The sequence below is a fragment of the Mus pahari genome, chromosome 15 (assembly GCF_900095145.1).
Source record: "Mus pahari chromosome 15, PAHARI_EIJ_v1.1, whole genome shotgun sequence".
Classification (NCBI taxonomy): domain Eukaryota; kingdom Metazoa; phylum Chordata; class Mammalia; order Rodentia; family Muridae; genus Mus; species Mus pahari.
In genome coordinates, this window is record NC_034604.1 from 16,758,232 (window position 1) to 16,773,571 (window position 15,340).

Consider the following 15,340-nt stretch of genomic DNA (forward strand, 5'->3'; position numbering starts at 1 on the left):
TGTGGTTGTTGGGAATTGAATTTTTTAGGTCCTCTGCACTCGCTCAGGCCCAAAGATTTATTTATTATTATGTCTAAGTACACTGTAGCTGACTTCAGATGCACCAGAAGAGGGCGTCAGATCTCATTATGGGTGGTTGTGAGCCACTATGTGGTTGCTGGGATTTGAACTCAGGACCTTCGGAAGAGCTGTCGGTGCTGTTACCCACTGAGCCATCTTGCCAGCCCAAACAACTGTTTTTTGATTCCACTTCCCAAATGCTGAGACTATAAACTTGTACCACTATTGCTTGACTTTTTCTCTTTAGTATTCTCATTTCAAAAGTAAAATTACTCGTTAACTCCCCCACCCTCCATCTGTATTCTGTGGATTTGATGAAAAATAATATATTACCCCGTAGTTACTTTTTTTTGTTTGTTTTTTGTTTTTTGTTTTGTTTTGTTTTGTTTTTTGGAGACAAGGTCTCTCTAGCCCTGGCTGATCTGATTGTGTAGACTAGATTGGTCTTGACCTCTAAGAGAACCGCTTTTCAAGTGTTGTGGGTAAAGGTGTTTGCCACGCTGCCTTATACTCATTTCTGAACTTATTTAGTTATCTATCTTTATCTTTTTTCCTATTATTGACAGTATCTCAAATTTTTTGTATTCTGTTTTAAAGATTATTTTAACCAATAATTTACAGATTAAATTCTATCGCATGAGACATCATTACAAATCTTGTAAGAAGTATCAGGATGAATATGGTGTTTCTTCTGTCATTCCAAACTTTAAGATTTCTCAAGATTCAGTAAGGAGCAGGTAAGCAGCATTTATTCTAAAAGCAAAATTTTAATTACTGAAATGAGAATTGCTTGGGGAATTATGGTGTGTATATGTTTAACAAATTATACTTAGTATCCTAACTAGAATTTGTCTTCAAAATTTATTAGGTAGATACAATATTATATCTTGGAGACCAACTTCATTATATACCTAAGTTTATCTTACCCAGAGCCTTTCTTGGAACAAAAAAAAAAAAAATTGGGGACGGAACAAAAATTATAACTAGGAGTTGACAATTTAATTGATTTTTCTGATGAAAGAATTTTGAAATTAGGCAAAAGCAGTTTAAATAATGTATTTAAACATTGGAATTTTTTTATTGCTCTCTAAGGAATAGGCTTAGTATTTGAAGGTAATTCTGATAACATTTTAGTTCTTTTTTTAGCTACAATTCTTTTAAAGCTTTTATGTCTTTTCTCAGATCTATTCTACTAACACTGCTGCTACTTTTTCTTCTTACTATTATTTTGAGACTGGGTATAATGTATCCAAAGGTGGTCTTGAACTTATTACATAACCCAGAATGGTTTTGAACTCCTGATTCTCTCGGGCACTTGGCTTACAAATGGACAGTCCAAAACCTGGCACTAGTGTATTGCTTTTTTTTTTTTTTTTTTAACAATTTTTTATTAGATATTTTCTTCATTTACAATTCAAATGCTATCCCAAAAGTCCATTATACTCCCCCCCTGCCCCGCCCTGCTCCCCAACCCACCCACTCCTGCTTCCTGGCCCTGGCATTCCCATGTATTGGGGCATATAATCTTTGCAAGACCAAGTGGCCTCTCTTTCTGCTACATATGCAGCTAGAGACACAAGTTCTGGGATGCTGGTTAGTTCATATTGTTGTTCCTTCTATAGGGTTGCCGATCCCTTCAGCTCCATGGGTACTTTCTCTAGCTCCTCCACTGAGGGCCCTGTGTTCCATCCAATAGCTGACTGTGAGCATCCACTTCTGTGTTTGCCAGGCACTGGCATAGCCTCACAAGAGACAGCTATATCAGCTTTTTAAATTTTTTTAAGTGATTTTTTAAAAATTATTACATCATTTAAAAATATTTATTACATTTATTTGTGTGTATGTGTTTGTGCACTGTTGCATATATTTAAAGGTCAGAGGATAACTTGGAGGCATTAGTTTTCTTTTTCCATATGGGTCCTAGTGATTAAATTTAGGTCATCAGGTTTTTTTGTTTTTTGTTTTTTTTAAATAAAATAAAACAGGATCTTAGACTACATATTGTCCTGGCTGTGCAGAAACTCAGACCAGCCTGGCCTTAGAGGACTGGCATCAGAGACTCAGAGAGATCAGTCTGTTTCTGCTGGGGTTATAGGCATGTACCATCACTCCTGGTGGTCATCAGGCTTAGTATCAAATGCTAATAATACCTGCTGAACAAACACCTGGCTCTTCTGTGAGCATCCTTTAAAATTCAATTTAGGTACCTAATTTATATCAGCAGATCAGTGAAATGTTAACTAATATGGAGTAGAAGTACTTTGGTAATTTGTTCTTGTTATTCTCCACACCCGGGTACAATACTGAAGAGTAACATAAGCTTAGTAAATACTGTTCAAGTAAATAATAGTGATAAGATGTATAGCCATTAATCTAGCTCAAGAAATAGATCAGTTTCCTCTGAACTAAGTCCTATATGAACTCCATATTCGTATAACCACTGTTCTTTCATTTGGATAGTTAATCTCTTGTTTTTCTTTATATTTTGTCATCCCCACATGGATTACTAATTGTTTGCTTCATTTAAAAAAATTAACAAGCTTGTGTACAATAGTCTGAGCCAACACAGTTTCTTCAATTTTATAGTAGTTTGTGGAAATCAGTGTGCTAAGATGAACAAATAAAATTTCAATTTCAGTACTTGATCCATGTTCCTAATATTCATACTTTAACCACCCGTTTACTGAAATCTCCAGTAAATTGTTTAGGAATGGTTTCACTGCTCAGCAGAACTCATCAGGCTCTCAGTTTACTTGATTTACTATCAGTAGATGAAATTGTCATTTCCATCTAGTGATTTTATTTTTTTTAAACAAATCCCCGTGGATTCTTTTATCCCTATGCTTTTACTTACTGTAGTTCTGCTGTATTATAAGTATACATTTATTTAGGGTTTTTTTTTTTTTTTTTTTTGCTCAATTTTTCTTAATATGGGATAGTGTTTTGTTAGCTTTATTCAACACTGTATCTCAAGCTCTCAGCAAAGTTCTTAGAGTGTATTCCATATAAAGTCACTGCTTATTGGGCATCTTTATATTGTTTTGACTTTTTGATAATTCAGTTTCACTCTGTAGCCCTGGCTGATGTGGCCTTGATACATAGATTATCCTGACCTCAATCTTTGTGATGCCTCTGCTGCTGGACTACTGGAATTACAGATACACACTGTCATACCTTGTACTACTTGTTAAATGACAACTCCCTATCCCATCCCTAGGAGGCAGACGTTGCTCATTTGGTTCCTTAGATTCATGTGGTCAGACAGTGTTTAGTCCTAATAACAATATTCCTTATCTTTTTTTTCTTTTCTGATGTTACTTTCCCTCATATTTCTCTGAATTGTATTAGAGTTTAGTTGGTAGCTCTTGAATCTGCCGGATGGCACTCTAATCTGTATCTTTGTGTATATGTACATGGGAATACAGAGGCCAGAAGGTGTCAGATCCCCCTGGAATTGGGGTCACAGGTAGTTAGGAGCTCATTGCTGTGGTTGCTGCAGCCAAACTCAGGTCCTCTTTTTTTTTTTTTTTCTTGGATGATTAACTACTGTATTGTCTTCCAGCCTTGCTAGTATATTTTCTTTAGTGTTTAGGAAGAAGGCTGTTATATGTAAGTACACTGAAGCTGTCTTCAGACACCCCAGAAGAGGGCATCAGATCTCATTACGGATGGTTGTCAGCTACCATGTGGTTGCTGAGATTTGAACTCCGGACTTTCGGAAGAGCAGTCAGTCCTCTTAACTGCTGAGCTGTCTCACCAGTCCTCCAGACACCTTTCTTATTTGACCCTTTTGTGTGTGTGTGTGTGTGTGTGTGTGTGTGTGTGTGTGTGTTCTGGCGGTGATGGTGGCAGTGTTAGGGGTAACAGGAGCAAAGGCCTGTGTTGGATTCCATCTTCAGAAACTTTTTTACCTTAGCTTTTGAGATACAGTCAACACTGAACCTGGAGATTACTGATACCATGAGGGCCAGGGGTTGTGGGATAGGGCTGGGCTATAGTGTGATGCCTTAGATTAGATCTCCAGTACCTTAAAGATGAATGAATGAACAAATGAATATTCACTGCTTGCATGCACACTAGATCTGAGAATGCCTTGGCTCAGATTGAAGCTGTTATTTTATAATTGTTTGACTTTGTCAAGAAACTGTGCCTTGGTTTTCTCACCTCTTTAAAAGTGGGGTTGATAGTGTAGGTAAGGTTACATTGAATAATGTCTTGCATGGTGTTCACACCTTCACCTCCATCCTTTGTAAGTGGTACTGTTTTTCCTTAGCACCCAAACCACACCTTGCAAGCTCAGCTGGTAGACTTTTTTTCCCTCTCAAGACAAGGTGTTTCTGTTGTTTAGCCCTGGCTGATCTGGAATTTGCTTTGTATACTAGGCTGGCCTTGAACTCAGAGCTCCACTTGCCTCTGCGTCCCTCATAAAGGTGTACATAGCTACCATGACCAACATAAAAAACTTTCAATTTTATTTTATTTTTTACAGTCCAGTCCCCTCCCAGACCTCCCTTCCACAGTTCCTCATCCCTACCCCCTGCCCCCAGGCCTCCACTCCCAACCAGCAAAATTTTGATGTGTCTTTGTTTTATGTGGATTGGTGTTTGCCTTTATATGTGTCTGTTTGAAGATGTCAGATCTCCCTGAAACTAGAATTATAGGCAGGTATGAGCTGCTGTGTGTATGCTGGGAATTGAACCTACATCCTCTTGAAGAGCAGTCAGTACTCTTTTTTTTTTTTTTGGTTTTTCGAGACAGGGTTTCTCTGTATAGCCCTGGCTGTCCTGGAACTCACTTTGTAGACCAGGCTGGCCTCAAACTCAGAAATCCACCTTCCTCTGCCTCCCGAGTGCTGGGATTAAAGGCGTGCGCCACCATGCCCGGCGCAGTCAGTACTCTTAACACATCAGCGGGTAGACCTTTTATTTATCAGAGAATCAGCTCCTGAGAGCTCTCCTCTATCCATCTGTCTATTTTCTTTCTTTCCTCTCCTATCCATCCATCCATCCATCCATCCATCCCACCTTGTGAAATCTGAAGATCAACTACAGGTCTCTGGCCTGTGTGGAAAGCTTCTAACCCCTTTGTTACTTTTCTGACTTTTTCCTTTTTTAGACTTCTTAGCTACCCTGTGAAAGATTTCCTCACCTAGAATTTCTATAGAATTGTAGTTTATGTGCCAATTAGAGCCTTTCAACTTTATTGTATTTATTTGGAATTTAGGTTTTTTTTTTAAATATATATCCTATGCATTTTGGAATTACCATAGAAGGCTTAATGAATTTTCAGTATGGACATGGCCAAGTTTTAAAACATTTATTTTGTTTTTTTGAGACAGGGTTTCTCTGTGTAACAGAGCTCTGACTGTCCTGGACTTGCTTTGTAGACCAGACTGGCCTCAAACTCAGATCTGCCTGCCTCTGCCTCCTGTGTGCTGGGATCAAAGGTGTCTCCACCATTGCCATAAAAAAGGTGTTGTTTGGTTGGTTGGTTGGTTTTATTGTGTTTAGGGATCAGACTGGGACCCATGGCTTTACCTAGCTACATCCTCAAAGCTTAGACTTTTTTTGAGACAGGATTTTGCTGTGTGAAAATTTTTTTTTTTTAAGATAGTTTTTGAGCAAGCCTCGAACTGGGGAGCTGGCTTCTGAATACGGAGATTATAGGAATCATGATGCCTGGCAAGAGAAATGTTTGTTTTTGTTTTTGTTTTTGTTGGTGTTGCTTCAGGGGTTGGAAAGGCATGTTTTTGCCCTCTACAGGACCTGTATTGGTTCTTAGCACCCACACTAGGTAGGGCTCATAACCATCCGTAATTCCAGCTTGGATCTGTGGGGAAGTGGGAGGATGTCTCTGGCCTCTGAGATCACCTCTTGCACTCTGACACACATCGTATAATGATACCTAAAGGAAGGAAGGCAGGGAAGGAAGGGAAGGAAAGAGGGAGGGGGAGAGAGCAAGCAAGAAAAGGAAGGAAGGAAGGAAGGAAGGAAGGAAGGAAGGAAAGAAAGAAAGAAGAAAGAAAGAAGAGAAAGAAGAGAAAGAAAGAAAGAGAAAGAAAGTGTTCTCCCGTGGTAGAAGTAGGCTAGTGAACTGGAAAGAAGTCCCAAAGCCTGCAAGTACTTGTTTTTATAATACTGACAATATTTATCAAATTCTGTGGCATGTTAGTTACAGTTTCTGTATGCAGTGCCCCTTCTAATATTCCATATGCCACTGACTTTCTGTCATAGGGTACAAGTAAATATGTCAGGATAGTTTGTATTAGAGAAGTGTGCTAATGAAGCCTAGTTTCTTTTCTTTTTAAGGAATATTGAACATTTAAAAAGTTCATATGTTTTGTGAAACTTCAACTTTGGAAGTCTTCTACCATATCCTAGCTACATGATAGAAGTTCTTACTTCAACCCCAGGGTTTAAGAACATAATCAGGAGAGCTGGAGAGATGGCTTAGTAGTTAAGAGTGCTGCTTCTGCTTCCCCAGGACCTAGGTTTGAATCTCAGTACCTTCAAAAGGAATCAAACATTTGTAACTTCAGAATCTGAATGCCACACCCTTTCTTGGCCTCTGCACTACATGCATGTACTGCATAGACCTATATGCAGGCAAAACACCCACACACATTTTTTTAAAAAATTAGCAAGGGCCAAGTATGATAGCGTATGTCAGGAGCACTATTTCTAGACCCTATCCTAGCCTTCATTTCCCCTCATCACCCCCAAAAGATCACTGAGGAAAAAGATCTTATGTAATTAAAATTTTGTGTTTTTTGCAGGAGTTTTTGTTTTTGAGATAAGGTCTCACTATGAGGTAGTGGCTGACCTAGAATTCTCTGTAGTTCAGGCTGTCCTCAAACCTATGACGTTTCTGCCTCAGCCTTCTGCCCTTCTGTAATTTATTTAAAAAAACATGAATGAATAGGAAATCAAGCAGTGCCATGAATATTTAGTATTTTATGACTACTTGAAGTTTAGACTTTAAAAAAAATATGGATGTATGTTTTTTCTCCATATGTACCCAGATGTGTGCCTGATGTCTATAGAGACCAAAAGGTATCAGATCCTCAAACTGGAGGTAAATATGGTTGTATGCTGGTAACTGAACCTGGGTCCTCTGCAAGAGCAGCAAATGCTCTTAATTAAGTGCTGAGCTATTTCCAGCCCTTGAAGTTCAGGCTGGTCATTTTTTATTAAGCAGCTCACATTAATGGCCCTGACGTGTTATTTATTATGTGGGGTATTAATTATTTCCCCCCTGTGCTTCTTAAGTAATAGGAGTGAAACGTCTGCATCTGATAACACAGAAACTTATCAAGAGGATACAAGGTAAAATTTTAAAAATTCTACTGAAATAAGTAATACTGTTGAATAATATAGAAGATTTTTATTTGTGGTGGTTAAGAATTTAATTCAGGATTGAGCATTCACTATGCCGTTTAGCTATAACCTTGAATTCTCATAATAGATTTCTCTGAGACAGGGTTTTGCTGTACCTCTTCGGCTGGCCTTAAGCTCATGATACTCTGCTGAAGCCTTCAGAGTGCTTAGAGTTTCAGGCCTGTAGGTTATAACAATAGATTAGTTATTAGATTTTTATTTAAACATTTAAAAAATGTACTGTGTGATTTGTGTTTGTGTGTGTGTAATAAACACATAGAGATGTAGAGGATAGCTTGCGGGAATTGGTTCTCTTTCCACCATGTTGTCCTGGTGATTGAATTCAGGTGGCAAATGTCTTTAGCTGCTGAGCTACCTCTCTATCTTACCCAGGTACTGTATTTTTAAAACAAACATTTATTCAGTTAAATCACTAACTGTAGTGCTAGAAGTTAATGCTTCAGAAATAAACAGAGCTTAAGTAGTTATTGCTTTTAAGAACATACAAGAACTTATCTATTTTCTTGGTCAGATATTTTCCTTGCATGAATCAGGCAAAGGTGTCAATATTGAACTGTTCCTTGCTTGACATTTAGAGGTATTAGATCCAGTGGTGCTTAATTCTTAGATTGTTTCAAAGTACAAAGTCTTAGGGTTTCTATTGTTACGATAAAACACCATGACAAATACAACTTAAAGAAGATAGAGTTTGGGCTGGAGAGATCGCTCAGTGATTAAGAGTACAGGCTATTCTTCCTGAGGTCCTGAGTTCAATTCCCAGCAACCACATGATGGTTCATATCTATCTGAAATGGGATCTGATGCCCTCTTCTGGTGTGTCTAAAGGCACCAACAGTGTACTCACATACATAAAATAAATCTTAAAAAAGAAGATAGAGTTTATTTGGGGCTTATATTTCTAGAGGATTAGAATCTGAAGTGGTGTAATGAGTCCTGGCTATTGGCAGCTGGAGCAGCTCTCCTCTTGATACATAAGGAGGAAGCAGAAAGAAAGCACACTGTCAATTTTTTTGAAACGCAGACTTCGCCCAGTGACACACTTGCAACAAGACAACACTTACCACATCCTTTCCACATAGTACTAACAAATAGGATCCAAGTATTCAGACATGTGAGCCTTTGGGGGCAGTTGTTATTTAGACCACTGCATTCTTTTTTCTTTAATTTCTTTCTTTCTTTTTTTTTTTTTTTTTCGAGACAGGGTTTCTCTGTGTAGTCCTGGCTGTCCTGGAACTCACTTTGTAGACCAGGCTGGCCTCGAACTCAGAAATCAACCTGCCTCTGCTTCCCAAGTGCTGGGATTAAAGCATGAGCCACCACTGCCTGGCCAAATCACTGCATTCTTGCTATCAGTATCTTTGTTTTTGTTTTTGTTTTTTTGTTTTTTTGTTTTTTTTTTGCTTTTGCTTTTTTGGTGAATTTTGTTTTAGGTTGTTAATCTGAAGTAGATCAAAGTTCGAATTTTTTGGGAATCCTTTTTAAACTAAATTGTTTTGTGTGCTTTGGGGGAGGGGAGTAAAGCACATTCCACTGTGCATTTGTTCAGGTCAGGTAACTACTTGTCCCTTTACTTACTCAGCTTTCTAAGTGGCCCATAAAGTCTGTAAACTTTTTAAAGAATTATTTGTTAAAGACCTATCTGTCTGTCTAGGTATCTATCTAGATGTCTTTTTGTGTGTGCCTGCACATAGAAGAGGACATCAGAGCTCATTACAGATGGTTGTGAACCTCCATGTGGGTACTACCTCCAGAAGAGCATCTAGTGCTCTTAACCATCATCTCTCCAGCCTCTTTACATAGGAACTTTCTAAAATGAAACTTGAATGGGCACCAGTGACTTGGCATCACATGAATGATTACAATTAAAATTGGATTTAACTTCTTAAACTTGGTCCTGTATTTTGTTTGTAATTGTTTGTTTGGAGATAGATTTCATTAGGTAGGTGAGGCTAATCTTGAACTCTCATGGTCATGCTGCTTCGTATTGCAGGGGCTTTTGGGGAACCTTAATAAAGAGATGGAGACATCTATATAGTATAAGGCTGTTGACCTCTTTGCTGGGGTAGTTCTTCAGCTAGCCTATCTAAACTTAATCTGGCTTCTGCCAGTGTGTCTGCCACCTTCTTGCTCTCGGTCTGTCTCTTAGCGAGGTCCTTCTGCCCCAGCACCAGCCACCAGTTCTTACTCTTCATTTGGCATTGGAGGTGACCTTTCCTTGGGCAGCTTGTCTTTCTTTTTGGGCAGGTGAAGAAGCAGCAAATATTTGCATTTCCTGCACCACCCACCCAGCAATTAGCAATTGAGAGCCAGTAATTGAGAACACAAAAATACACTGTCATAGCCTGTTGATGCAATGTCTGGGTTATCTCAACAGCTTCAGCCTCTGAATACTGAGGATTATAGGCATGGATTACCATAACCAGCTTTTTTCCTCCCTTGGAGCTAGGGGGGGAAAAACGGACTAAAATGGTAAATACTAGTAGTGTATAAAGTGAGACTGTATGAGAAATTCTACTCTGAATCATGTGTTGAATAATTTCATAACTAAGACTGTTTTAAAACACAGCAACACAACAGTATGTTTTAAACAACAATAGGTTAAAAAACAGGAACAATTTTTTGTGTGTGTGTGTGATGGTTTTGAATCTCAATATGTCTCATTTGAATTGCTTTTTAGTTCTTCTGGGCATCCCACCTTTAAGTGTCCCTTATGTCAAGAGTCAAATTTCACCAGACAACGTTTATTGGATCACTGTAATAGTAACCACCTATTTCAGATAGTTCCTGTGGTGAGTACATCTATTCAAAAGAATCTTTTGTTTAAAGCGTGTGGTTCCATGTATTTCTCTTTATGTACACAAAGGGGAAAGGTTCTTTATATAAATTTGTATTTAAATGGTGAACATGGTAGATTTTTGCTAATGACTGTAATACAAGAATGAGATTTAAAATTTGATTACCTCATGTAATCTAGATAATTATTGTGAGTAATGTAGACTAGTCTAGGAAAGAATGAAAAGTGATAGTCATTGCTATGTTGTGGCAGAACCAATGCTGTTGGGCATTTTATTCTGCTGGATGCAGAGGACTGGATCCATTCATGCAAATCTGCTGCAATGTATGTGTGTATAAGTATAAAAAAGCTGGACCGGGCATGGTGGCACATGCATTTAATCCCAGCACACCGGCGAGACAGAGGTAGTTGACACCAGCTTGATCTCCAGATAGTTCCAGGCCAGCCAGAGGTACACATTAGGACTTGTCTCAAAAACCAAAGAGTATATTAAAACCAATAAATAGGGCTGGTGAGATGGCTCAGTGGGTAAGAGCACCCGACTGCTCTTCCAAAGGTCCAGAGTTCAAATCCCAACAACCACATGGTGGCTCACAACCATCTGTAACAAGATCTGACGCCCTCTTCTGGAGTGTCTGAAGACAGCTACAGTGTACTTACATATAGTAAATGAATAAATCTTTTTAAAAAAAAAAACAAAAAACCAATAAATAGTTTTAATTGTACCTTTGAAGAATCTTTTATATGAATGTATAAAGCAAGAAGTCAGAGTTTTTATTTTGATGCATACTTGTCTTATGTCATTTTTAGGGTAGGTTTATGTAGATTGCAGGTTCCAACATTATGGTCCCTGAAGAAATCATTTGAGGTATATATTTTATAGATAAGTGATTTTTAACTCTAGACAATAAAAGAGGAGATACTAAGCTGGAAATTTTTTTTTTTAATTTCCTTTCCCTTGCACTTGACCCAGAAACATCCTATTACTAAAATAACATCTTCAGCCCCATCCCTTTTAAAGATTTATTTATTATTATACAGTATGCATAGATGCCTGTAGGCCAGAAGAGGGCATTAGAGATACATGGTTATGAGCCACCATGTGGTTGCTGGGAATTGAACTCAGGACCTTTGGAAGAGCAGCCAGCATTCTTTTTTTTTTATGGTTAATAATCTTATTTTATCTATTCACTTTACATCCTGCTCACTGCCACCCCCTCTCCCCCATGTCACCTCTTCCTAATCCTTTCCCCATCCTCCCTTCCTCTTCTCCTCTGAGAGGTTATCTCCCCACCCTGCAGTCAGTGCTCTTAACCTCTGACCAACTAATTCTCCAGCCCCCCATTTTCAGCCCTTTCAGTTTTTTTCTGATAAATATGTGTGATGAAGTCTCACTTAGTTGCCCAAGCAGACCGTGCAGTTGTATTATTCTTCCTGCCTCAGCCTCAGGAAGAAGTGGTTCTATATATTTTTCTACATGTATACAGAGAAAGGTTGTTGATTAAAATTTGGATTTATGTTATTAATGCAATATATTTTTGCTAATGATTGATAAAATGATACATTAAATTTTTATTACCTCATATAAAGGGAAATAATATTGTGAGGTAAAGGTAATGTAGACCAGTCTACAATAGGGTTAGGAACTATAGGTTTGTAAAACAACAACCAGCTTCTTCAAAAATAAGGAGTAAAATGTATTAATAGCATTATTAGCCTTTCCTCTTTTTAGTGAATATACTAGGAAAAAAATGCCCAGATAACTATTGGATTTTCAATTACTGCAACCATTCATTAGAATGGAAGGGGTTAAATAAACAAATATGTTGTCAAAAAAGTATGTGGGAAGTCTTCATATTTAAGACATCATGCTTAGGGGGCTGGAGAGATAGATGACTTGGCGGTTAAGAGCACTTCCTAAGGTCCTGAGTTCAAATCCCACAACCACATGGTGGCTCACAACCATTCGTAATGAGATCTGACACCTTCTTCTAGAGTGTCTAAAGACAGCTACAGTGTACTCACATATAATAAATAAATAAATGTTAAAAAAAAAAGACATCATGCTTAGTTTTATATTATGTAATTTGCAATTTTTTTCTGCATAACATTCTGTGTATTGTCAGCTTTGGTTAGAATCCAGTTATTAAAGTTTCTTTTTATGTCATTTTAAGTCTGTCATCTAGTTACTTTTAACAATGTACTTCATTAAAACTTTGAGGTTAATTTAAACTTTATAATTCGCTCCATTTTTATTTTACATATAAATGAAGTCAAGCTAGTAATTCTGTAATGGTTACTAATTAGATCAAATAATATATGCTATACATATGGTAGTTAATAAAAACTCATTACATTGATGTTACTATAGGCTATATGATGTTTTTTAGTCACATAACTATAGAGATTTAAATAATAGAATGTCCATGGTCTCTGTTACTAGTGTCATTTTCTATGGTAATTTGCTTGGGAAATGTCATGGGATTTGACTTTTAGAAATAATTTTAAAAGGCACATGGTGACAACGTGTCTGAACTCCCAGGACTTGGGATCCCAAGTCAAGGCCAGCCTTGGCTTGTATATATATATACACACACACACACACACACATACAGTGAGACCCTGTTCCAATCTCTGTATACTATCCAGTGCATTTTGATTTCAGTCATACCTTAGAGACATCTTAGGTTTGAGTACAGATCACGGTATTAAAATTGATGAAGGCCAGGCGTGGTGATTAATGCCTTTAATTTCAGCACATTGAGGGCAGAGGCAGAAGGATCTCGATGAGTTTGAGCCAGCTTGGTCTAGATAGCAAGCTCCAGGATAGCTGGAACTACATGAAAGACCCTGTCTCAAAAAAATCAAAAAAATAAAGTAAAAAAATTGATGTGAATTTAGCTATACCTTTTGAGTTTTTAGTGAATGTAAATGTTACAAGTTAGTCTGTATATATTGTTTGTTAAGTATGCAGTAGTATTATGTCTAAAGTATATATATATATATATAATCTGAATCAAATGCTTCATTGCTAAATAGTATTATATTAGAACAATGGTGTCAAATAGGCACACTTGGTAGATACAAATTTTCAATTTTTAAAGAACTGTAATATCTGCAAAATGCAGCAAACTGAAGCACAATAAAGTATACCTGATGTTTTCAGTAACATGAGCTTGTATTTAATGCTCTCAATAATTATATAATGTTTCATTATTTTTGCTATTTTTTTTTATTTAAAATAATCTGTTTCTCATAGACATGTCCTATTTGTGTGTCTCTTCCTTGGGGAGATCCTAGCCAGATTACTAGAAATTTCGTTAGTCATCTAAATCAAAGACATCAGTTTGATTATGGAGAATTTGTGGTAAGTGAGTTCTTTAAGATTAAGAAAGTTAATTTAACTCTTTCAATCTGGATTTGAGTTTTCAAGCAAGTTGTGGAATCAGACTGCTTGGATAAAGAGCAAGTTGCTGTATTTTAGTAGTAACATTGTTAAGCTTTGTGGAAGTTCTGAGAATTGAATTTATTGTTTATACTAGAGAGATAATTACTGGAAAAATCAACCCCTTAATGCAAAATGAAAGTTTAAGTAAAAATTATTTAGAATTAAGAGAAATTATACCTCCTTGAAAAGTAAAATTGGCATAACCTGTGTGGGAAGATGTGTTTCAAATATAGAGTAAATAGAGTAAGCACATGAGGCACAATTACAAACCAAACCAGAGAGACCCATCATCACCAGGTTGTCCAATTAGGAAGGCAGCAAGGGCCCTTAGACCAAAGTGGGCCAGTTGCTTCTTCATGAAAATTTTCAAAAAATTCATGAAGAAGATTAGTTATTAGTTATAACTAATTAGTTATTAGTTATAAAATTGTACTTTATTTGACTTATATGTAGTTAAGGTCTTATTTAATAAACGGTTAATTCCAATAAAGAATAACTGATGCTTGTGTTCCTGTTCAGGTAAACACAGGCATGCATAATTTTTATTTTTATGGAATTTGCAGTTTTAGTCTACTATTTTGAAATAATTTAAATGTTCATAAAATTTACATGTGCCACATTAGTGATTTTAGAAGTGTATTTTACTATTACGTTTCCATTTTAGGAGCAGTTATTGCATCTGGAGAGCTATATTTAGAAGAGCAAAATAGTTTTTTCAACCATATTTTAATCTAATTTTTTGTTTTACCTTGCTGTAGAAAACTATTTCAGTTGTCAAGTCAAAGTCTTGATATTTTTTTAAGCTAACCCATGTGACATAAAATTAACAGCAAATAACGTTTTTTAAAGTTAAAAGGTTTTGTTGTTGCTGTTGTTTTGCCTGGTGTGTTTTGCTGCTGAGGATTGGACTCAGGGACTCAGTACCTTCTAAACAGCCATTCTACACTGAGGTACTAAGCCCCAAGTCTTAAAGAGTCACTTTATAATTTAAACCTGTGTTCCATGCTTAGTTCCATGCTGTGGTTAAGAAGCTGTTATTCAACTATTGATTCATTAAATGCTTGTTTTTCTTAAAATTACTTTCCCTTCAACATAGAAATGTTTTGTAGAAGTGATACATATTTACCATGTTATTAGTTTTAATTAAGTATAATTTTGGTTAGTATAAAGTACCCTCTGCTGAGCAGAACAGTTATTAGTTATTGCTAAATAATTATAGCTGAACTTAAACTTTTTAAAGTTCATGTATTGAAACCTTATATTTTGTTACATTAATTTTTGAGATGGGGTCCCATTATAGCCATTCTGGTTTCAAATTGCTGTGCTCAAGGTATCCTCCTGCCTCAGGTTCCTGAGTGGCTGAGAGTATGACACATACCATGGTGTTCAATCTTGCATTTTAAAGCACACTGTACATAAACTCCCTTGTATGCAAATGTATATGAAGATGTGTAATACATTAGATAAAATTGATAGTTGATAACTTTCTTGTTGACATTACTTTTTTTTTTTAAGAATCTTCAGCTAGATGAGGAAACCCAATATCAAACTGCTGTGGAAGAGTCTTTTCAAGTAAGCATGTGACGTGCATAGACATCTCTGCCTCCTTGCAACCTACAAGTGCCATCTTTAAGGAGAAGA

At 36.9% G+C, this 15,340-nt stretch overlaps 1 protein-coding gene across 5 annotated transcripts in view; it reads left to right on the forward strand.

Annotated features, from left to right (window-relative positions):
- The window catches only part of Rnf138 (ring finger protein 138), a 25,446-nt gene extending 10,106 nt beyond the window's left edge, over positions 1-15,340 (forward strand). Inside the window, exons 3-8 of one of the 5 annotated variants that reach the window (XR_003845313.1) lie at positions 682-797; positions 7,329-7,385; positions 10,135-10,246; positions 13,511-13,618; positions 14,549-14,649; positions 15,215-15,291. Coding sequence is in view for 4 of the 5 variants with exons in the window: in XM_021214813.2 (XP_021070472.1) it covers positions 682-797; positions 7,329-7,385; positions 10,135-10,246; positions 13,511-13,618; positions 15,215-15,283 (462 nt within the window). In the remaining variant the exon portion in view is untranslated. Of the gene's footprint in view, positions 1-681; positions 798-7,328; positions 7,386-10,134; positions 10,247-13,510; positions 13,619-14,548; positions 14,650-15,214 lie in introns of all 5 variants that reach the window. The other 4 variants (XM_021214813.2, XM_021214815.1, XM_021214814.2 and 1 more) reach the window with 4 other exon arrangements.